The 24,449-nt window shown below is 43.1% G+C and overlaps 2 protein-coding genes across 7 annotated transcripts in view; one reads left to right on the top strand and one right to left on the bottom strand.

Moving 5' to 3' along the window:
• The window catches only part of LOC109622416 (A disintegrin and metalloproteinase with thrombospondin motifs 9), a 692,060-nt gene that overhangs the window by 294,905 nt on the left and 372,706 nt on the right, over nucleotides 1–24,449 (bottom strand). The gene's annotated exons all lie outside the window — the stretch shown is intronic.
• On the top strand, nucleotides 13,915–17,758 carry LOC134291374 (uncharacterized protein K02A2.6-like). Its single transcript, XM_062859044.1, has one exon. The coding sequence runs from the start codon at nucleotides 14,021–14,023 to the stop codon at nucleotides 17,312–17,314; it is 3,294 nt and encodes a 1,097-aa protein (XP_062715028.1). The 5' UTR covers nucleotides 13,915–14,020; the 3' UTR covers nucleotides 17,315–17,758.

Here is a 24,449-nt window from a genome sequence, read left to right as displayed (position 1 = left end):
AATTATATTAGCTTTGGAAATGACGTGATTATCGACTACACTATCAGAGAAAAGGTTTTCAAAAGCCCATGTCGATGAACGTGAAAAAGAAGGTAGCTTCATCTTCATCAGCTGTGATTAGATGCGGTTTCAATGTCCTAAGCATACGCCTCGTGGATAAGTGTTGTTAATTACATTTAACAATATTTATTCAATAATGATGAAAAAACTCTAAAAACTGAATCCAATAGTTACTTCCACAATGGGAGAGAATATGCATAAACAGGCTGGAGAATATTTTAACTTATGAGATTTTGCTCTCCGGTGTCGATTCTCACTTGAATACCATTCTTAGTTGTTGAGCCTTGGTAATTGAAGATTGGCCTATGAATTTCAATCGGCAGTTGAATTCTTGGTAGTGTATCAGTTGGAATGATCTGTGTGAATTTGGGGATCGTAGATATTAGCTTTGTGAGACGTAAATGTAAATGTGCGATCGTTTTTTTGATCATGTCCGCTAGCGATATGTCAAGGATTGTTGCTCTAGGAGTTAGAAGCATGATAAAGTAGCGATATGCAGTAGCTTACTATTCATTTTACTGATAATGTTCATGCACATGACCTCAAAGCGATGGAAGCAGGCATTTCTGGTTACTGTCATTTCACTTCAATTCAGTTCAATAAGCATGGCTCACTTCGATAAAAAATAAATTTCCACTGGTATTAATATTCCTAATACTGCTTAATACCGCTAATCAATATTAGAGTTGTCCCGCCCCTAGTCGGCCACACTCTATGCAGGGGCGGAAACGACATCTGCAAGCAAGCGTTAGATTGGAACCCAGCGGGACATTGCAGCAGAGGCAGACCCAGAGGCTCATGGTGGCGTAGCCTCAACAACGAAATCAAGCAAGTCGACAGAAATTTGAACTGGCCACAGAACAAGGCGATGACTGGCAATTGCCTAGGGTGAAAATCTTTCAATTCGGCCCTCTGCACCACCGTGGGTGCCCAGGACTGAAACAACAATTTTCAGAGGAATCTCTGGAATAATTTCGAGGGAAATCCCAAGAAGTATTTTGGAGAAAACTCTGCTGATATGTCTAGATCTCTAGAGGAAGTCCGAGAGGAGTTCCTGTAAGATTGCCGAGAGTATTTCTTGAAGAGATTTCGTTAGGAGATCTTGTAACATATATGGATTTTTTTTCCAAAGTTCCAATTTTTTCCAGGAAAAAAATCCTCCAAGTTTCCCTGCAATAGTTATGGGTAGTATTTCCGCAGAAACGCCAGGGATATTAAGAAAATCCAGGATTTCAAGGGTTTGCTGCTGGGGGTTTGAGTTGGTGTCAACGAGTATTCCCAGTGACTCCAAAATCAGGAGATCCAAGTGGGTCAGGGGCGTTTTAGGGGTTGTTTTAGGGGGTTGCATGAACCTTTTAAGGGAGTTCCAAGTGCTTTCAGGGTTGTTGCAAAGGGTTTATGAGGCATGCTGAAGCGTTTTAAGGCATTTGAGAGGCGTTTCATATAGGTTTAAAGAGGATTCCAAGGGAAGTTCAGGAGATTGTTAACAGCGTTTAAAGGGATTCATGTACGTTTCAGAGGGTTTCAGGGGAGTTACACAAGGGTTTTAGGAACATTTGAAGGGCGTTTCAGGGGCATTTCAAAGGGTTTTCAGAGGACTTTTTTTTGGTGTTTAGAGGCATTTCAGGGGTCATTCAAAAGATTCCATAGGCCTTTACGGGTGTTTCATAGTTTTTCATGGGCTATACGGGGGATTTTGAGGACGATTCAAGAGATTTAAAAGAATTTCGTTCGAAGCGTTCCATGGGCGTTTAAGGAGCATTTCAGCAGCGTTTTTTGGAGTGATTTGGATACATTTCAGGAGAGTTTCGTGGGGGTTTGAAGGGCATTTCAGGGAATCTCTAAAAACCTCTGAGGCTTCATGAAACCCGCTAAATAACAGCAAAACACTTAAAAAAAAACCTGAAGGCCCATGAGATCTCATGAAAACGTCCTGGAAGCCCTTCGGGACTCCTAAAACGACCTCTAAAAGTCACTGACTGCGGCCGCCCTTGCAACCTCATAAAACGTTTCTGAAACTTCCTGTGCTACCGAAAGATTTCCTGAAACGCATTTGAAATTCCATAAGGAGCTCTGAAATGCCCATGAAACCCTTCTGAAGCATTCTGAGTCGTCCATGTGTACCCTATAACTTCAGGATGTTCTAAAAATCCTTAGAAACCCCCTGATGTGGGTCTGTAGATCCATCTAAAAGCTCTTAGAGACCTCCTAGAGTCTTTGAAATTCATGGGGATCTCCTAAAACGTCCCTAAAAACCATTGAAATGCCAAGTGAGGTCCCATGAACCCCACAAAAACCCCTATTTAGAATTCTTAAGCTCTTCCCTTGTGGAACTCTTCGACAAATCTATGGAGACAGGACAGACAGGACAGACAGGACAGACAGGACAGACAGGACAGACAGGACAGACAGGACAGACAGGACAGACAGGACAGACAGGACAGACAGGAATGCGCTCCACAGCTGTATTATTGTATAATGTATGCTGTTTGAAAGAGTACTTTGAATTGTTGAGTTCTTAAAAGACACTAGATTGTTTTGAATTTATGTTCATGAATTTTAATTTAGCTAGATTCTTCACAAGAAGACACAAGAATGGAAGCCAGAAATTCGATCGTCGTTTATCCAAGTAATACACTCATGAAGTCTTCTAAGAATTTATTCAGAAATTCTTCTAAGGATTTGCCCAAAAAATCATCAATATCCAGTGCTTCGGTACCAACGTATGCGACGTCTGGGTGTAAGTCTCAAAGTCATAAAAACAATTCGCTCTCGCTTATACCTAGGAGGCACAATCACGAGCGAATTTAGAGATCTTAGTCGAAGAGAGATGAAGCCGAGAAAAAGTAGTATTTGTGGTGTGAACTTGGAATAAATAGGGTCTGGGACCATTTCGGCAAGAGCACCTATTTTGGGCACTTGCTGCTGTATCTCAGTCAATTTCAAACCGATTGACTTGAATTTTTGTACACGGCTAGATTCTGCGTGTATTTGATCGTGTCTCAAAAATCAAGCTAATCGGTTCAAAATGGACTGAGTTATAGCAGCAAGTTCCCAAAATAGATACTCCTGCCCAAATGGTCACAGACCCTATGGTATTCTTTTGGGTAGTATTTCAGCCTGCTTTGTGGCTTAGGTGGTTAAAGCGCCACTCTAGCTAATTCGTAGTCATAAGTTCGAATCCTACCAGAACGCATTTTTTTTTTTCAAAGCAATGCGATTCCAAAGCAACTATTTGAGGAGGTTATGAGAATCATGTTTGAAATTATATTGTTCTAATTTGGTATCATGATGATTCCAAGGACGATCCCCAAAGAAATTTGATTTAAAAATGTTATATTGGACCGTGAGTAATGCTTTCAATATTATTGAGGTGATCGGGAGCAGTGTGATTGCTAACACTTCTATGAACTATTTATATTGCCAAGGCATCGATGACATACGACGATGACAACCGGGTGCAACAAAGTTACGGTATATGCTCATTCCAAATGAACGAAATGGAATAAATTGATTTATTAATGGCCAATTTGAACCTTCGCACGCGTATTCTTTTCTTGGTGGAGCAGTTTTTGCAGTCAGCTGCGTACACTGCGGATCGTATTCAACTATGATTGTAATTTATGGATGGTTTGTGACCAGAGCGCACCGAAAGCGAAAAAATGTTGTTCATTCAGCAATTGTGGTCAGCGCACTTCCATAAATTTACTGCTGCCCAGACTTCATGCTTTCCCTTTCATTTGACTGCACGGAATCTGACGGGGAGGCTGGATGAGATGAATTATGTTTGCCAGACACTATGGAATTGCAATATGATTTAAATAATTCGAAAGGACACATTCCACCGATGGTGGTTTATCACGTGCCGTAGTTTTGAGGAAATGAAGTCAAACTGGTGTGTTAATATGTGAATTATTATTCCTGTGAAACTAATTTTCCACATTTTTATAGATCTTCAAATCCTAATTAATCATAACAAGTGGTAGACTGTAATGCTGTTGGGGTTCAAAAAATCTATCAATTCATTCACCACTTAAACACTTCCCCATCGGTAGCCCCCAGGCAGGGTACTGCTAGGGTCAACTGTAATTAACTTCTTTGCCCACATGTACCTGACGGCGCACCACGAAGCCTTAGTGCAATCGAAACAATTAGCGATTCCCATTTCGCGAATTAAAACCCCCGGCACGTTCGACTTGTTTGCCTATCATTTACACACTCTTGCCCCTGTGGCCGTACCTCTTGACCAACAGTCAGTGTCCTGCGGCAGCTTGCTTATGATCGTGTGTGTTGAGCGATCATCATCATCATCACCGTTCGTTTGTGTCAGGTTCGTTTAACGTTCGGTTTGTCCTACCTACTAGCGCAGGGGCTGAGATGGATGAACTACCAAGCGAAGATGTCACCCTCTGACCGGGGTCGTTAATTACCTGGCGTAGCGTTCGGAATATTTTTTTTTCCTAGTTGTCAAATGCTTTTCCCCCGGAGGGATCCGAGGGATGATTGATTGATGGGGGTTGCACGTTCGTTGGCTGGGCATTATAATAATTCCATGGAAATTATCGCTTACGGCACTGGGGGGACGGGCCTTAAGGGAATGCATTAAAACAGTATGGGAAGTGGGATTGGAGAGATACAAACGGTAAACGATTGATGTATGATTGTGTCCTTGAAGTGGATGACGGGAACGGGTCTTGGTGCAGTCAACGCGGAGATGCATTCTATTGGGATTACGACAATGTTAAAAATAGCTAATGATCAATCACTGGACATTACGAGGGAATGTGCATCCATTTTTCCTTTTTTTATTTTATTTTATAAATTAATTGATTGAATAGTCTAACAAAGCAATATAGTTTTGATTGACACGATTCTGTATGTTGTACTGAAACCCGTTTTTTTTGCATGCTACTTTGTGTTATTCTGCATTGCTGTGTCTGCCTTAAAAGATAACTAGCGCAGTTTTGCCTCACTCGCTATCCAAAATCTCCACATATCATTCTGCATCATACTTTGCATACTTTGTTAATCAGTCTTTGTATTGTTTATACAAGAAATTTAACTGAAGTGTAGATTAAAATGGATTGGATGGAAGCTACAGGACTGTGAATGCTCCATTAGCACAGTAGCAATGACTCAACTCAAGCCATTATCCAAGATTAGAGATTGCACCGCGCTGATCATCATTATGCGTTTTTTGAACTCGCACCAGTAGATACATTTCGCTCCTTCTCTGCTCACTGCAGGGGTCATTTCGTGTCCTATCCCTCTCGCGATGCACATTTACATTCCAACAACGGCTTCAGTTCCCTCACCCAATATACATCCACCATCCCGTCCCGTCCCGACTGATTCATTCATGGAGCATATTCAATCAGCACTCGCGCGCAAATGAATGCTAATAGCGCGCGCCCACCCAAGTGGCGAGCAGCGGGTAGAGTCTAACGTACCCATGCTGATGGAACCCGAAGAAAAGACCCACAAGAAACGAGCAAACAAGTACCCAGACCATTGACTAATTTGTTCCTCCCGATAGGTTGTCGTTCGCTCATTCGTTCGCTCAGACTTCGTAGTTCTGCTGACGCTCAAACAATCGAGAGGAAAATCTAATTCGAACCAAGCCCCATTTTCTTGTACCGTAAAATGGGGAGAAATTGAGGGTTCGGGGCAAACAGTCGAAAGGACAGTTGAATGAGTAGCATAATTAACATTATGCAACTCATTTCATTTGCATAATGAACCAGTTCGAGAAATGATGATACTGAAATGAGTTATATAAAATAGAGATTATGATACTGATTTGCATAAATAAATTGTTTCATTGAAATTTAGTCTTATTTGAATACAGGTATACAGTAGACGTTCGCTCGGTGCAAACGGTTTAACTGCAATGCTTTTTAACTGCAAGTCCGCTAAGTGCAACAATTTTGCAGTTATCGCACCGCTATCCGTCAAAATCAAATGTACACAGCGATGCGATGTTTTTCAGATGCACTTTTGTTGCAGTGCGATGTTTTCTGTATGCACATTGGGTGCATTTTGCAGCGACTGACAGTTCTTTGACGTCTGTCAGTTGTTGCAGTTATCGAATTTCATTCGCTAAGTAAAACATAAACATGTTGCAGTTATCGAACGTCTACTGTACCATAATTGAATTTGGGTGCCACATAAGCATAATGACCATCTGTCCCAACAGGGACAGAGCCTGTTGCTCAGCAAAGTGTACTTTGCGTGCGCCCTTCCACAGTATTTAATTGAGAACTTTCTACCCAAGTAACATTTTGAGTTTTGTTCGGCTCTATAAGAGATCTTCATGACCAATTTTACAAAACTTGCAATAAAACTGATTTATACATCAAAACCTCTTGATGACCTCTTTAAGGGCATCTTCCGGCTAAGTGGACCACTCTCGGAGAGGTTTTGCAAACCACATTAAGAGTAGCAATAAAACTGTTATAAAACCTTGTTGAAAAATTTTGAATTATCGAAAAGAGGTTATGATGATTGTAGTTGTTTTTTTTTTTCAACAAAAACTATGTTAGCTCAACATGCAGAGAAGCTTCTTCGATGGCACGTGAAGTTGAGAAGTATACATCATTCGTAAGTAGAAAGCGATCATTTCAAACTAATACTGTGTAGCTATTGTGTTGGTAGGCTTACGCGCATTCAATTTTACCGTGAATATTGCAGAAACATAAAATTAATGCGGTTCGAAAATGATGAATATTATCATCTTGGAATGAAATAAATCAATTTGTTATTTTAGTAAAACTATCTCGAATCACAAGGAAAGTCAGCTGAGAGGGTTTATTTATGTGAGCATGTTATGGAAATGGCAATAAAATTATCGATTCATTGCTTATTTGAGCAAAATTAACTATTTTTCATTCACGTCAGCTAATTCTTCAATATGGCGACGACCTCTCTCTCTTTCTCTCTTCTTGGCGTAACGTCCTCACTGGGACAAAGCCTGCTTCTCAGCTTAGTGTTCTATGAGCACTTCCACAGTTATTAACTGAGAGCTTCCTCTGCCAATGACCATTTTGCATGTGTACATCGTGTGGCAGGCACGAAGATACTCTATGCCCAAGGAAGTCAAGCAAATTTCCTTTACGAAAAGATCCTGGACCGACCGGGAATCGAACCCGTCACCCTCAGCATGGTCATGCTGAATACCCGTGCGTTTACCGCCTCGGCTATATGGGCCCCTGGCGACGACCATAAATATCAAAAATAAAACGGAAGCAAGTTTACTTTTATGATGACCGCAATTAACCAAGCAGTATTGTAGTTTCTGCTTTTCCACCAACAGATGTAGTAATTAATCAAACGGATCGCCATCTGTTGAGAGTTTAAACTATTTTATTGTGTTAATAATGAATGCCAGAAGGTTCACATATCGAAAAGTTTTGTTTACTCTTAAAATCTGGCTTTATAGATATCTTCAAGTGTACTGTAAAACACAGTGCTCATTGGACAGCGGTTAGAACCGGACGCGTTTGCGAATTGCTCGTGCATAGTTGTTCGAAAGTGGAAAGGAATGGCTGGTGAATTGGAATCGTAAAAGTTTCTGGTGGAAACAGTGATTAATAGTGTTCGTGGATTGTCTGTTTATAGTGGCGAAAAATGGGATTTTCTGATAAAATAATTGAGACCGGTTGTGAAAAGTGAAATTAAACAGAAAAGAAACAGAGCTGCTGCGGGAAGGCATGAGCGCGGAGGTGCCGTAAAGCTGTGGGACTATGCGTGTATGTGTGCGGTTGACAAGCATTAAAAAGTGAGAGTGCATTACGGAAAAAGTGGCAAGCGGGAAAAAATAAGATAGAAATATCGAGTGCTGATTCAAATGTGAGCCCATGCCATCTTGCATGATAAATTGAATTCGTTGCTAGCGGAATGATGGTGTGATGAAGGGATGCAGGGTTTTAAGATCATGGTGTTCCGGACTTCTGATCGTGTATTGGAGCGAAAATCTAGTGAAATGGTTAAAAATTGTTAAGAAATTGGAAAGAAAACAGAAGAAACAGGAGTGCAAAGTAAGGGAGAGGAGCGGGGAAGGCGTCGGGCTATGTACGTATAGAAGTAGGTAGTGGGGTGCTCAGTTAGAATGAGAGAGTGAGCACTGGAAAGTTTGTCGGAGCGGAATCTAGGTTGGTATTACATAATTATGTTGCTTTAGATTTGGTGCTGGAGAAGACCAACTCCAACAATGTTGCTGCACGGAACCAGATGAGAGGAGGGGAATCAAATAGGACGTAACGTGTTCGGATGAAGTGGTTTCACGCTAACTGTACCTGCGTGACAATCAAGAAGCGTCCCTGTGTGGTTTGATTGTTTCAACAGTATATGTGAATAGTGTAGGGGGGCGGGTGTTCTAAAGGCAGACATATAAGCTGTTAGATGAGTGAGAGTCTGATGATGTGGTAGTGTTCAGTAGTTATTAGCAATGGTGTTTTCGATGCGTGTAATACGAGATTATATGTTTTGGAAATTAGAGTGGACACCTGATTAGGGTGGCCCATAAATAGTATTTTATCATTAGTGACTTGAAATTCTTTTATATGCATAAATTAACAATAACAATAAGCTAAAATAGTAATATATAATAAGAATAAGTGGATTATTTCAAAAAAAAAATGTGATGAATTTAGATTTTGGAGTTATGAAGACCTTAGAAGTTATAGAGAGCAGAAACATTACAAGTAAACGTTTGCATGAATGAACAAATAAACTATTCAATGAAGAATAACAAGGGAAGAAATAGCTTTAAAAAAGAAATAAATTACCTTTAAAAAAAGAACTATATGTAAACTTAAGAGTTGTGAGCCCACCATAAGGTCTCTCTAAATCGATTGCTGGTTATTTCAATATTTTAGTAACATAGTTTGGAAACCACCAAACCAAATCAGTAGAATTAAAATTTTATGACGGCATTTAGGCAGAATAGTTTTAGGTGTGTTTCACAGGTTAAAGAAACGTGGGTTCTTTTCATCGTAGGTCTCGAAAAGCTGGTAAGACATATTTTCGAACCATGATTTATATTTGAACATTATTGAAACCATATGGGGGCTAAAAAGGGAGGGTATCAAACTAATAACAGGTTGGAGGTGGGAGTCGTGGAAACCAGGCCCAAATCACGGAGGTATTCGCTTCTATGGTTAAAATTCAAGGATCTTAATCATAGTCGATGACGTCTTCAAACAGCCTGCTATAAGTTTGACGCACCCTATAGAATATCAATTTTGTAACAAACCACCAGACGGAAATCTTAATATGCATTTCAAGTTGCTGAGGGGTAAGATATCACCTTATGTTGGAAGGAAATTCAATTATTGTAGTGGATTGCAGATAGATCTAGTAATTATGGGTTCACGATCTGGTTTAGAGCTCTTTTGAAAGGCTAGGAAACATTGAATAATTCAGCATCTTGAATTTGCTATTAAGAGGAACCGTACGACATGGCAAGTCCTGCACTGGTGGTGGCTTTAAATCATATATATATATCTTCAACTGTACTGTAAAACAGTTCATCAATGGTTTTCATAAAAGTATTAAAAAAAACTGTGAGTTTTAATTATTGTTCATTCAATCAGCAATGGAATTGTTAATTGGGTAAGCACCTGGGAGGATTTTAAGCGTGGCAGTCGTAATTGCAATCAAACGATAAGATATTCTCCTTCATCCGACGTTTCGATGTGTATTACATCTAATTCTTCAGGGAATAAGAAGCATTAATCGCTTTCGTTTTGAAAGGCTTTGTGGAAGCATAATCCGTCTGAAAAATTATTTAAAAAAACGTTGGAATCGACTTCTTGAACACTAGTTTTCAAGTTAGTCATCATCAAGAAATCATAATCGCCCAATGCTAAGCAATGCTCAACCAGCAAGTCTAACACAAGCAGTATCGTTTTCGTGTACGTTAGCGGACATCTAGGACCAGCTAGCACGCTTCTTCGCATCCAGTCGGTAGCAGAATCAACCTGCGAGACCATCTTCGAAGAGACAACAACTCGGGATAGCAGAGGCAGATTCATTGTGTCGCTGACAAAAAAGGAATTCGTCATACGAATGTGAAATGATTAAAACAAAACGTTTCTTAACCTTGAAACGAAGAAGTCAACCCCGAGCTGAAGACTCAAGTACCGTCAGTTCATCCATGAATATGAGCAGCTTGGCTATATGAAGCAGGGGGACAGCAAGAACCAGATTTTCAAATCTACTTGAATTTATGTTGAAAGCTGCGTGTGTATTCGACGCATTCTTTGGAGGGATACTCCAAACGAACATATCCGCACTTATCCAGAATAGCCACGTATGGGACAGCCTGTGCTCCGTACTTGGCAGCTGCAAGGGCTAGCAGAACTTAAGGCTGAGAGCGGCGGAGGCATTGAAAGTGGATTACTATTTCGATGATATGCTAGCTAAGTCAATACTATTGTAGCCTTTACGCAGTTGACTTTCGAAATGCTCGAACTTGTCGACTGTACCCTTGACTGTACCCCATTTGGTAGAAAGACCAATTGGCATAATGCCGTTTAGCATAATACGAAGAACGGACTTCTTGGTAAGAATGTGCATGATCCTTGTTATGCTAAATGGCCGTTATGCCAAATAGCTTTTATGGCAAATGGCATAATGCTAAACGGCCAAATCGAGTAGAGTCGGGCTGGCTTCCTCCGGTGGTTTTACTTTGCGAAAATGGAATTCCAATTCTAGTACACTCCTGCATTTGTTACCAGAGAATCTTGTCGACTGCCGGCCGGAGCTTGAACTGGATACTGTGAACACTTCCGTGATGACTTTCGGGCTGCTCTGGGACACCAGTTTAGACAGTTTTCTTCTCCGTTCTACTGTGTGGAATTCAGAGGCACCCATCATATTGCTGTGAAGATATTCGTTCAAGATCTGTGGAAGCAGAAGTGCGACTGGGACGAACCGTTACCCGAAGCATTCCAGAATTGTTGAATCGAGTAAAATCGCAATCTTTCCGCCCTTTTGTCGTTATGGATTCCTCGGTGGGTGGCGTTCAGTACGGGTCTGGCTTTCGTTCAGGTTCATGGCTTCTGCGATGTTTCTTACCAGGAGTATGGAGCATGCCTCTACCTCCGCAGTAAGTAATACCTTCGACGATTCCGTAGAAGTGTTCCTCGTCACTGCCAAGTACAAGGTCGCTCCATTTGAAGATCTGAAGCGGAAGAAAAGGGTTCAGACCACTACTCCCCGGCTGGAGCTCTCCAAAGCATTGTTGCTCAGTCACCTATACCAGAGAAGTTGTTGTAGAGAAGCGCGAAGAGGATTTTGGTTATGTTTATTTACATAACGCCCAAAAACAATCTGTTTTTTCGGTAAACAAAATTATATTTTTGCGTGCGTGTTAGTCTGATCTGTCCATATGATGGCAAGCAAAAAAGTGACGTCACGCTTTGCACTAACACACTTTCATGTGCTTTCATGGTGCGCTTTGTTTCCCATGTTGTTCAATTTCCTTGAATTTGCTCGATTGGGACCGCGTTTGACGGTTCAATTTGAACCTTTGGTTTCAGTCTTCGCACATCTCTATAACAACTTTTATGACCAATACAACAACTTTGTTTCCAGTACACCAATTCAGCACACCTCCTTGTTTTGGACTGATTGCAAGCTCGTGATCGGCTGTATTCGCTGCCATCACGGTGGCAGATGTTTGTTGCGAATCGTGTGTCGGAAATCGAACACGCCACGAAAGAATATCCGTGGAACCACGTAGCCGGTGAAAAAAATCACGCCGACTTAATCTCTCTGGGAAAAACACCGGCTCAGTCAGTGAAATGATATTCATTGTGAATATCAATTGGCATTTTTCAAAGATAGTCCGTGACATTTACTTTCAATATTAAAAAAAGAGCGGTTTGCCGTGACTTTCTTGTAGAACTGGTCTAGCCGCACAAGTTTTTCATATACCATATTCTCAGGTTGAGCTTCTAAAATGAGCTGGATGTGGTTGAATTTAGATATGTCGAAATGATATTTTCAGCACTGGTTGCAGTACGAAAGCTTGTAGTTCGAGGGATAGCTGTGGCTTCATCAAGACGCTAGCGTCCGGCCGTTCAAGGCTCCAGAAGAGGAAATGCATAATGTACATCATAGACAAGATAGGCGCACCGGATTACTGACATACCCCGAACATGAACAAGCGTCAACATTCCTGGTTCTATTGGTGCAACGAGAAGCTTTCTTCAGGCTGAGATAGCAGCGTTGATCAAGAACAATCCCGCCAGCCCGTCATCTGCGATAAGCAGTAGATTGAATCCCGTTCTCGTCGATGCCAGCGAGTCGGAAACTTCCGATGATTTTTTACCACCATCATCCACTGGCAAGGTTAATCCTGTATTTACCATTGCAAGCACTTCCAATCCGGATTATAGCTTGTCGTGTCCACCGTTCGGGAGCGTTTCTGGATCACGTGCATCAGGAGTCTTGATAACTCTGTGTTGCATGAATACGTTCGTTGCTTTCGAACCAGGCCAAATGTGTTATACCAGCTTATGACCGATCTAACGTCGGAACGAGTATCACCGGTACCTCTTGTTGTGAACCCTATTATAGCTACAGAATCCATCTAATAGTTAGGTAGTAGTGAGCTTGTAAATAGTTGTACACATACACAGCAACTAATGCCCTTGACAACTTTCACCACACACACTCTCCCTCACACAATTATTGTTTTGTCACACAATGCCTTTTGTTATGTCTACTATAAAAGACCATGCGTCCCCTTTGGTCGGTCTCTTTTGCCGATCGACTACGCTGTAAGTAAGTAGTGAACCAAGTGTTAATAAATAGCTAGTGAATAGAAGAAGTTCGGTGTAATTATTTCCGCGCGACATTACAAGTTTTTGGCGACGAGAAGAACGGAAAACGCGTCTTGTGCAGTTCGATAAGCGTCGAAGTCGGTCGGTCGAGTGAACACGTGAGTGGAGGAAGTCTAACCTCACTTTTCTGAACAACGTCAGTTCGAAACACGTGTGGACTGTAGTCACAGTACGATCTCGCGTCTGAGATTAGTGAAAAGTGTAGTGTTTGCGTGGAAGAAGAAAATACGAACAAAGTGATGGCGGAAGGCCAAGAGCAAAAACCGGAAGCACCGGGATCGTCGGGAACGCCGGGAGTGATCAAAGTGTCGATGCCCATGTTTGGACACATGGAGCCCTTCGTAGTCGGTGAAAAGTTCGACGAATACGTCAGCCGTTTAGAACAGTTTTTCCTAGTGAACGAAGTGCCGAACAATAAGAAAGTGCCGATGCTAGTGACAATGGCGGGTCCGAGTCTGTATTCGATCGCGTCGAGAATTTGTTCGCCGGATGATCCGTGTACGAAAACGTACGCACAATTGATCGCGTTGTTGAAAAAGCATTTAGCCCCAACCGTCAATGTGGTGGCTGAACGCTATAAGTTCCGGAAGTGCGAGCAGTCGTCGAGTCAAACTATCTCGGATTTTATCATCGAGCTGAAGGCCCAGTCGCAATCGTGCGCATATAATGCGTTCCTGCAAGAAGCCCTGCGTGATCAGTTCGTGGCCGGGGTAAGCAATTCCAATCTCCGGACGAAGCTGCTAACGGAAGCCAACCTCACTTTCGAGAGAGCATGTGAAATCGCACGCAGTTGGGAAGCCGCGGAGCAGGAGTCGAAAGCCATGCAGGGAGCATCCAAAATTGCTGCCCTCAATCGGCGGCCGGTGCCGAAGTCTTTCAAGCCCGGAAAACCAACGTACACCGTCCAGGAGAAGAAAAATCAAGTCAGTAATCCAGCAAAGAAGTCGTCGGAGCCCCAGAAATCTTGTTTCCGTTGTGGAAGGTCTCACAACCCCGAGTCGTGTCCAGCCAAGCAGTGGACGTGCTTTGCATGTGGCAGAGTCGGCCACGTGTCCACGCTGTGTCGTTCGTCGAAGCAGAAATCAAGCCACCAGAATCGAGTAGCAGAAATGTCGGAAGTCGTCGAAAACTGGAAGCTGAATCGGTTGTCGTCATCGAGTGAGCCTTCGGAAAATGCTGTTGAGGAGGAGAGTTCCAGCAGTACAATTTGCGTTCTCGGAGAAACGGAGTCCCGTCGGGAGCGGATAGACGTGCCAGCAACCATGGAGCTGGAGATTGAAGGAGTACCAGTGAAATTTGAAGTGGATACAGGAGCATGTGATTCAGTGATATCGAAGAAAACGTATCAAGAGAAGCTTTCCCACGTCACGTTGCGACGGACTGCCAAGTGCTTTCAATCAGTGTCGGGTCAAGACATCCGTCCAGAGGGAGAACTAGCGGTCAAGGTAAGAAACAGGAGTGGTGATTTAGTCTCGCTGCAGCTCTTTGTTCTTCAAGCGGAGAGGAACAAGTGCATCACCCCTCTACTTGGTCGTTCGAGTCTCGATGTCCTGGTTCCTGAATGGAGAAACATGGTGAGTTTCAATTTGTCTTCTATCAGTACTATTCAGTCCAGTCTTAAGTCTGAAATACAAGCAAAATTTCCATATTTGTTTGGTGGTGGTTTCAACCAAGTAATTGAAGGTTTTACGGCCGATATTGTCCTAAAGCAGGACGCAGTTCCAATTTTCCATAAACCGTACACTATTCCGTTCAAATTTCGCGAAAATGTGGATCTGGAGTTGGACCGCATGGTGCAGAGCGGAATTCTTGTTCCGGTCCGTACCTCCACGTGGGCAAGTCCCATTGTTGTTACGCCGAAAAAGGACGGGTCCATCAGAATCTGTCTAGATGGCAAAGCCACTTTGAATCGTTTTATTTCAACTGAACACTATCAGTTACCGTCGATTGATGATGTTCTCGCCAGTCTGGCTAATTTCAAGGTGTTTTGCAAAATTGATTTAACTGGTGCGTATCTTCAAGTGAAGTTGTCAGATGCCGCACAAGATTTGTGTACTATAAACACCCATCGCGGATTGTTTAAGTATACTCGAATGCCTTTTGGTATTAGTTCAGCACCATCTTTGTTTCAGTCGATCATCGATCAAATTTTGCTAGATACAGTCGCAGTTCCATATTTGGACGATATTTTAATTGGTGGTAGAACTCTAGAAGAGTGTAAAAAAAACCTCTTCCAGGTTCTTGACAAGCTGAATCAGCACAGAGTGCAAATCAATTGGTCAAAGTCAGTTTTTTTCGAAACCGAAGTCGAGCATCTCGGTTTCAGGTTGACCTCCGACGGAATTCGTCCAAGTCCGTCAAAAGTGGAAGCCATTTGTCTCGCACCCGCACCGAAAGATGTTAGTCAGTTACAGTCGTTCCTAGGTCTTCTGAACTATTATCATCGTTTTCTACCGAATTTGTCGTCCGAGCTACGTCCGTTATACGATTTGTTGAGAAAAGATCACGAATTTGTGTGGTCGTCCGCGTGTCAAGAAGCTTTCGTGAACTGTAAAAAGCTGTTAGTGGCCAACGATGTGTTGGAGCCATATGATCCGTCGAAACCGTTAATTCTCACTACCGATGCGAGTCCGTATGGTATTGGTGCAGTGTTGTCACACCAAGTCGGTCAAATAGAAAAGCCCGTGTGCTTTGCGTCGTCCACGTTGACCCCCGCGCAGGTTAATTACGGTCAGATTCACAAAGAAGCCTTAGCAGTTATGTTTGGAGTGTCGAAATTCCATAAGTATCTATACGGTACGGAATTCACCCTCGTGACCGATAGTTCCGCGTTGAAGCAGATTTTCAACCCGCACAAAGGTTCGTCCGCGGTCGCGATTTCTCGATTGCATCGATGGGCAGTATCATTGTCTAATTATTCGTATCGCGTTGTGCATCGTCCCGGTAAAAGTATTGGTAATGCCGATGCGTTGTCGCGTCTTCCCCTACCCGTCGAGAATCGTATAGAACATATGTCGGTAGCTGAACATAACCTGCAAACCTACGTCGGTATTGAAGAGATTAAAGTTCAACAGCAGCGTGATTCGATTCTGAGCAAGGTTATTCGTTTCGTGAGAAAAGGATGGCCACGTGTCGTGGAAACAGAATTGAAACCGTTTGCGCAGATTTGTACAAATTTCGAAATAGAAGATGATTGCCTATACTTTGAGGATCGCGTCGTAATTCCAAAGGCCCTTCAGCGCCGCGTGCTCGAGAAGCTTCATGAAAACCATGATGGCGTCGTGCGTATGAAGATGATAGGTCGATCATATTTTTGGTGGAAGGGATTCGATAAAGATGTCGCGGATTTCGTCAAGTCGTGTGTCACGTGTCAGAAAACTCAAAGGGTGCCGAGGGAAGTAGTCGAGTCTAACTGGCCTCCAGCTAACCATGCTTTTGAACGACTTCATTTGGATCTTTTTCATTTCGAAGGTCAAACGTTCTTGATTGTCGTTGATGCGTATTCAAAGTTTATCGATGTTAAACTACTACGCCGAACGGATGCTAATAGTGTATTGGAAAAATTGGATGAGATTTACACATACTTCGGTCTGCCCACAGAAGTGTGCTCGGACAATGGTCCACCATTTAATTCGTCGTTGTTTGTGGAAGCTTGCAAAGCAAACAATATCAATGTGTTGAAATCTCCACCATACCATCCTCAGTCAAATGGTTTAGCAGAGAGAGGTGTGCAGACTATCAAGACTGTACTGAAGAAGTATTTGTTGGATGAGAAATTCAAACCGATACCAATCCAACGAAAGCTTAACCGCATTCTGTTCAACTACAGAAATACTCCGTCTACCACTACCGGTAGAACACCCTCTTCCATGATGTTCAGTTACGTGCCACGCACATTATTAAATGTTAGTAACCCTATTAAGTTGGACATTCAAAATCAACAAAAGAATGTGGTTAAACCGTCGTTGACCCCCGCAAAATCCAACAGTCCTCCAGTATGCCCCAAAACGTACTCCCGTGGTGATAAAGTTTTCTATCGGAACCACATGGATGATAGTGTCCGTTGGATTCCAGCGATTGTTCTAGAGAAAATTAGTCCTCACACTTACTTGATCAATCTTAACGGGAATGTGCGTATGGTCCATACTAACCAAATCCGTGTGTCTGATCTGTCAGACAAATACCATCCTTCCCTACCAGTAATAAGTCCTATCCCCGAGTCAGAACAGCCAACGATTGGGGTGGAGGTACCTGGTCCTTCATCCGTGGTTCGACCAACAACGTCGAACAAGAAGAAATCTCCAAAAAAGAAGAAATCGGAGAATAAAAGAAAACGTAGCGAGTCTACATCACCAAAGCTCCGCCGCTCCAAGCGAATTCGTAATAGAACCTTGAAACGCTAGTGTGGGTTTTGGGAAAACGGATGTTTTGTCTCTTCGTGTATCGAAGGCATTTGATGGTTAGTGGACTAGAGTTGATGTGCTTGTATTATATCGCGTTTCGATATCGCTGGATAACTGTTCTTGTGTTAGTAGTAGGCATTAGCTCTAAAGTCTCATTTAAAGCTGGGAGAAGTGTTGTGAACCCTATTATAGCTACAGAATCCATCTAATAGTTAGGTAGTAGTGAGCTTGTAAATAGTTGTACACATACACAGCAACTAATGCCCTTGACAACTTTCACCACACACACTCTCCCTCACACAATTATTGTTTTGTCACACAATGCCTTTTGTTATGTCTACTATAAAAGACCATGCGTCCCCTTTGGTCGGTCTCTTTTGCCGATCGACCACGCTGTAAGTAAGTAGTGAACCAAGTGTTAATAAATAGCTAGTGAATAGAAGAAGTTCGGTGTAATTATTTCCGCGCGACATTACACCTCTATTCCTTGGAATAGGCGTGGATTATTGCTGGCGATTCCTGATCGAATATCCTGTGCGTCGCGCGACTTCTACGAAATATTACGTTGCCATTTTCATTTGCTTCGTTACAAAGGCAATCAATCTCAGGTTAGCTGGTGATCTCACCAGCGAAACTTCCCTTGCCGCCTTAAAAAGGCCCCGATTCTCGTCATGTGGGAGTCAAGCGTAAACTGGATGAGTTACGGCAACTGTTCATCGATCAAAAACTCCAGGATTCAATCGTTCGTGGAGCGATCGCGGACGGTATAAAGTTTCGCTTCATTCCGGCAGGATCTCCCTAAGTACTTCGGTGGTCTTTGGGAGGCCACCGTGAAGTAAATCAAGGGTCATTTCATGCGTACTTTTGGCAACCGGGTGCTGCAGTTCGACGAGATGATCGCCGTGTTGCCACAAGTTGAAGCGATCTTCGATTCCCGGCCACTCACGCCTGTGGCCGATGGCGAATCCATCGGACTTCTTAGCGTTGACGCCAGCAGGGGTGTAAGTTGACTGTCAACTGTGAACAAATTTCAACTACCCTCTATCATGTTTTAGAACCAGGAAGTAGACGTAACTACCAAGCAAGAAAAGTTCAATTTTTGATCGCAAAACTGAATTAAATAGCGTTTTATCATGCTAAAAGCAAGTGAGTATGTGATTTGAACATAAAGGATGTTATATTCAGCATATTAGATTGAAAAATTTCATTCCGGGAAAATCAGTGATCAGTGTTCTGTTTTTGCCATAATGAAATATTAACCTCTACTCTCGTTTGTTTTTGTTGTTGTTTTGTTTGGAGTGCAAAAATCGGCTAAAAAATAAAACTCCCTGTTCGATTATTTTCTCAAATGAGAGGATAATCAACACTATGACTCAAGAAATTTCGATAATTACCAAAAAATATCATAAGCACCAAAATCAAGAGAAAAACACTGATGTTTGAGCTATTGTTGAACCATTGAACAAAAGATGTTTACAAATTAGAACCAACAGTAGATGGCGCGCAGGTGGGCATGTTTGGGTGGGCGTAGAGGGTAGGACCTTACACCCCTGGACGCCAGGTCACTTCTGGGTTCAACGACCGAAGACAACAGTTCCAGAGCCATCTCTAGACAACCTGCATTGGAACCGTCTATTAATGTGGCAGCAAGCACAAGACTCCGTTCAACAAATCTTCACCAAGTGGTCCAGTCAGTATCTGTCCGATCTCTATAGCCGGACCAAATAGACTGAGAAACGGGTCAACATATCTGAAAGACAAGCGTCACTAACGTGGAATCTGGGCCGCGTACATTCGACGAACATAATCAGGAGTCCTGATTCAAGACATCATACAATAAGCTAGGAAGTCCAATAAATTTTTGAATTTCTGTATACCAAACATTCGACAACGTAGAAGAGTTTCACCTGATGTTCGACATCTGATGAGAGACTAATTGAATTTGAATTTATCCACTAGCTATCGAAAAGGAGGACGTCTAACATAGCTCTGGTCCTCACAAGTTCCTACCTCATGCTTCCACGAGTCAAGCGATGACAAAGACCGCTAGCTGAGAGTTATGTGCTTAGCTGGTAGTGCAGCCTGGGCACTGTTTTCCTTCTGACTTCAGCTAGATTGAGGAGGTACGTCTCGAGCGTCTGTTCACCAAGGAGGTGCGGCTCAAACAGCGTCTGTTCTGGAATTCAGCGGCAGAGTATTACATGCTCCTCCACCGGAAGCTATATTCAAGGTGGCAGCTCCACCACGGTGGATAGGGGGCCTTAGGCCACCAACATCCTGTTTTCGAAACCTAGAAACCGTTTCAGAAACCGAAAATGACAGATTACGAACTGATTCAATAGCAACGACTTTTAGCGCTAAACAACGAACAACCATTGGAACTTGGTATGTATTAACCCAAGTTCAGCAGGGTTAACTGACACAATTAGCCAATGAAGCATGCCGTATGAAGCTTGAGTACCTAGGACTGAGCGAAGTCCGGTGGCCGAACTTCGGAGAACACAGATTGGCATCGGATCAAATTCTGCTACACTCTTTCTAGCCTATGAGGTGAACACGCTCCTCGCCACGGTGGAGTTGGTTTCCTGCTCAACGCTCACGAAAAGAGAATCTAATAAAGAGAGAATAATTGTAGCCAGATTCAGTACACGGGTTCGAAACCTTAGCATGATCCAATGTTACGCGCCAACCGATGCTGCCGAAATGCTCTTGCAAAGAGAACTTTTACAGCCTGAATGTTGCCGTGGATAAGATTCCGAAAGATGATGTCAAGATCCTCATGAGCGACTTCAACGCGAAGTTTGGTTTCGACAACGTTATGGAACGCCATGGTTTCGGTGAAATGAGCGAGAACGGTAAGCTGTTTGCAGAGTTTTATGGCAACATGGTGACATGGTGATTGGGGGATCGCTCTTTCCTCATCGGCCAGTTCACAAAGTGACATGGTTTTCCCGTGATGGCGTCACGGAAAATCACCTCATCTGCATCAGCAAAAAATGAGGACGGAGCCTTCTTGATGCGCGGAACAAACGTAGCGTCGACATTGCGTCCGATCATCATCTCTTAATCGACGAAATCCGGCTGCGCATTGCTAGGATCCATCGACAGGAGTAGAAAATCGGGCGCCGGTTCAACACACGCTGACTGGAAGACGCTGCGGTGTAAAGGCCCTTCGTCGAGGAGCTAGAGAACCGTGCTGCGGATATTCCAGCAGGTGAAAGCGTAGAAGATCAAAGCGCCTTCATCGCCACCGGCGAGAATAATTTGGGTGAGCTACGCAGCCGGAGAAAGCAGTGGATTATAGATGATCCCTGGAGGAAGATAGAGGAGCGCAGAAACGCCAATGCCGTGATAGAGCGAGCGACAACACGAGGAGACAAAGCCGTAGCCCGTCAGCGCTATTCGGCTCTCGAGAAGGAAGTAAACGCTTGTGTAGACGGGACAAAAGAGCGTGGGTGGACTCCCTAGCCGACGAAGGCGAGTTGAAACGCTGTTTCAAGCACTTTGGAAACTAGCTTTACAGTAGCTAAGCAAACAGCAGAGAATGTTGAAAGCTTCCAATATCTTGGTAGTCAAAAAGCGGCCGATGGTGGCACCAAGATCAACATAGATGCACAGATCAAGAAGGCGTTTAAGAAATGTATGGATAAACAATCAGATTGGTCGAAGCATCAAAATCCGAATTTACAAATCGAACGAAAAATCTGTGCCGCTGTACGCCAGTGAAACTTGGTGTGTATCAGCGGAGAACACTCAACGGCTGCAGGTCTTCATTAATCGTATGCAGTATATAATTCTCGCATGGTGGCTTCACAATTTGGATCTCCAAAGTGGAGCTCCATCGTCGATGTCATCGTGCCAATAGCTACAGAAATTCGGGAGCGAAAGTGGAGGTGGGTCGACCACACTCTACGCATGGGCAGGAACGAAATCTCCAAGAAAGCGTTAGATTGGAACCCAGCAGGTCATTGTAGCGGAGGCAGACCCAGAGGCTCATGGCGGCGCAGTTTCAAGGACAAACGTTTTGAAATCCCGCTTCAACAGTGCATCAAAACTTCAAACGCACAAATCTCAAGGAACAAGGCTTCTCACAACAGTGCATTACATTATTCTGTTCTTGCTCACTCGTAAAAAGCTTAAAATAAGAAGATCAGGTGCGCTGGTTTTGTTTACGAAGAAATTTGTGCCCTCGAAATCGTGAGTATGCCAAAGTCGGCCATTGTGGCGGCCATTTTAGGACTCTAACAAGTCTGTCCTTAACGAGGAAATAAAGGAAGTCAACAGAAATTTGACCTGGCCACAGTTCGAGGCGATGGCTGGCAATCGCCCAGGATGGAGATCTTTCAATTCGACGGCCGGCAACACCATGGGTGCTCAGGACTGAAAGTAAGTAAGTATCTCAAAGCCATTCAATTATACGGTATCTTAGTACTCTACTCTGCCTGCGACAAGACAATTCGATTTGAATGCATCATTAACATGAAAATGGCTGTACAACTTACGATGGCGAGTACTGAGCGCGCGCGCCAAGAGCCAAAAAGTCCAATGCCAAGGCAACGACGACCGGCTGGCAAAGACTCGATTGACTCGAAGTCGTCGTCGTCGTCCGCGTGTCTCGACATCATCGCTGTCTCCCGAAAGTGCGCCTCATTGTTGTACTGTGCGATGATTGGCCACGATGGAGGACCGAGAGGGAGGCGACAAGAAAAATATTAAATTATGCAAATGATTATGTTTTTCCTAGGCATTTTATTGTTTGTAGGAACAAATCGGTTGATTGAGGGTTCCAAAGCATCAATTGTTGTTGTTTCGTCCGTTATTATACATATCCATTTCGGTTTCGGTGTGATTTGAATGGTGAGGGCGCGAGAATGGGACATGCTTACATGCTAATGTTGGTCCCAAGCATGACGGAAAAGAGGCAATAGATATTCAATAATGGGTGATTCTTGGGAGTCGTTTCGGACTGCTTTAAGTACGTCGTGGTTGGGCTGATGTTCGATTTTAGGGTAAACAGGTATAATATGCCCCCCCTAAGCAGAAATGGCAATATATCTGAAACTAGCACCTTATTCCATCTATTGTTCACTGCAACTCGTTGTTACTAAAGTTAGTGAAGTGTTGCATGCGAACTTTGCCTTTGGAGAGGTGGCTATGAAAGCTTTGAAATGTTTTTCGAAAACGTTCCAAAATTTGCCTTTTCAAAACAAACGGGGCAATACGCCCCATCAAAAGAAAAACGTCCAACCCCGTGATAAAACTGTCCCATGGGATAATTCCACCACATGCTTATGCTAGAAGGGTCTTTCAACAAGTGTTTAACTGTATAAAAATTGCAAAGTAACACAAGCGAACAGAACTAGCTTCGTTTACAATGAAGTCAGCTCACAAGAGGTAAAATATTACGCCAAAAGCCGCGATTTCAGACTTTTTGATATTTTTTTTGCTTTTCTGTACAAATCCACTAACGGACCAGCTTGATGGCAATAATTCTACAATATTTGAGATTTCTAATCGATCACGCATGCGAAAAGCGCTTGAATCGCTAGAAAATGAAGAGGGGCGTTTTGCCCCGGTGGGGCGCATTATACCCTTTTACCCTATAGATAGATTCACACACAATGTACTTCGATTCATAATGGGTTTGGTCTTCAATCGCTCACAATTGATCATCTGCTGGTATGGTATAGAATTCGATTTCTTTTTTAGTTTTGGTAGGATGGCTTTACACAATAACATTGTTGTAACCAGGGTTGTTAATGTTAATCAACGATTAACGACATTAACGTTAATTTTCATTCAGATCAACGTCAACGGCGGTGCGTTGATTTTCTTAGCAATCAACGTTAACGTTAACGGGTTGCGTTGATTCAACATCAACGGATGCAAAATAAACGGACTCGATGACGTTGAACCAACGCTGTACGTTAACGTTAACGTTGATCAACGTGCCTGAAAAATCAACGAAGAATTCGTTAATCGTTACAATCAACATTAACGAATTAACGGAACGGTCGTTGATTAACGTTAACTACCCTGGTTGTAACAATGTTACCCAAGTTACAATTCAAAAGTTCAGAAGTTCCATAATCGGATTCACAGCTATCACAGGCAAATGAATCAGCTTGCTGAATATTCGCCATGTGATAGCTGAGTCGGCAATGGCCAGTCAATGCTTTGACCAGAATGCTGCAATTCTGCTTTGACAGATTTGTAAGATACTTCGCCACCCTTGCAGATGGCTCAGTACAATACAATTTGGTTTGATGACATGACTCCAACCAAACTATTCCAGTATTGTCTGTGTTGAGTAGCAGCCCAGGTGTGAATCTGAAGCTTTACCCAACACTTCGATATCGGAATAACTGGCTCAGGGCCAATGAAGTCATGTGATGCTCCAGTGCGAGCTAACTCACCAGCCAATTCATTTCCAGCGATGGCACCCATACAAGGTAAACAGCGTTTGCTGAATTCAGCTCCTCGATTTGAGTTCGACAAGCAATAACTATGTTCGACCTGGAGTTGGCCGAAGCAAGTGCTTTAATAGCAGCCTGGCTATCTGAACAGAAGTATATTACTTTGCCCATTACGTGCTGCTGAAGTGCTAATTGCACTCCGCACATAAGAGCAAAGATTTCGGCCTGAAAAACGGTGCAGTGTCTACCAAGTGAGTAAGACAGATACAGCCTTAGCTCACGAGAATAAACACCAGCACCTACTCGAGCTTCGAGAAGGGAGCCATCAGTGTAACATACGATGCCGTCTGAAATACTTCTTTCCAGATATCCAGATGTCCACTCTTCCCGGGAAGGGAATTTCGTGGAAAATGTCCTATATGGGAAATTACAAGCAATTGTAAGATCACCTGGAGCAAGGACAATTTTGTCCCAATTCACCAGAAGTGGAAACAACGAGGTGTGTGTTGATCAGGGAATGAAACTATCGATCACGATCGCGATAGTAGAAAACTCTCCCACACGCATTATCGGCGAAAAAAGACGTGCGATAATTTCAGACCCGGGTTTCTCCCGAGAATGTGTTTTCGCTCGTTCCGCAGCGCCGAAAATCGATTATCATCTGCAATGAAAAGTTGACTGCTTTGCTTTCTGCTCTTTGTTCGCCTTTCCGTAGTCCC

Source organism: Aedes albopictus, chromosome 3 (genome assembly GCF_035046485.1).
Source record: "Aedes albopictus strain Foshan chromosome 3, AalbF5, whole genome shotgun sequence".
NCBI classification, from domain to species: Eukaryota; Metazoa; Arthropoda; class Insecta; order Diptera; family Culicidae; genus Aedes; species Aedes albopictus.
Note: the sequence above shows the minus strand (reverse complement) of the source record. Positions and strands in the feature narration are given on the sequence as shown.

Coding starts and splice junctions, on each gene's coding strand:
- LOC134291374 (XM_062859044.1), top strand. CDS start 14,021: ATGTCGGAAGTCGTCGAAAACTGGAAGCTGAATCGGTTGTCGTCATCG.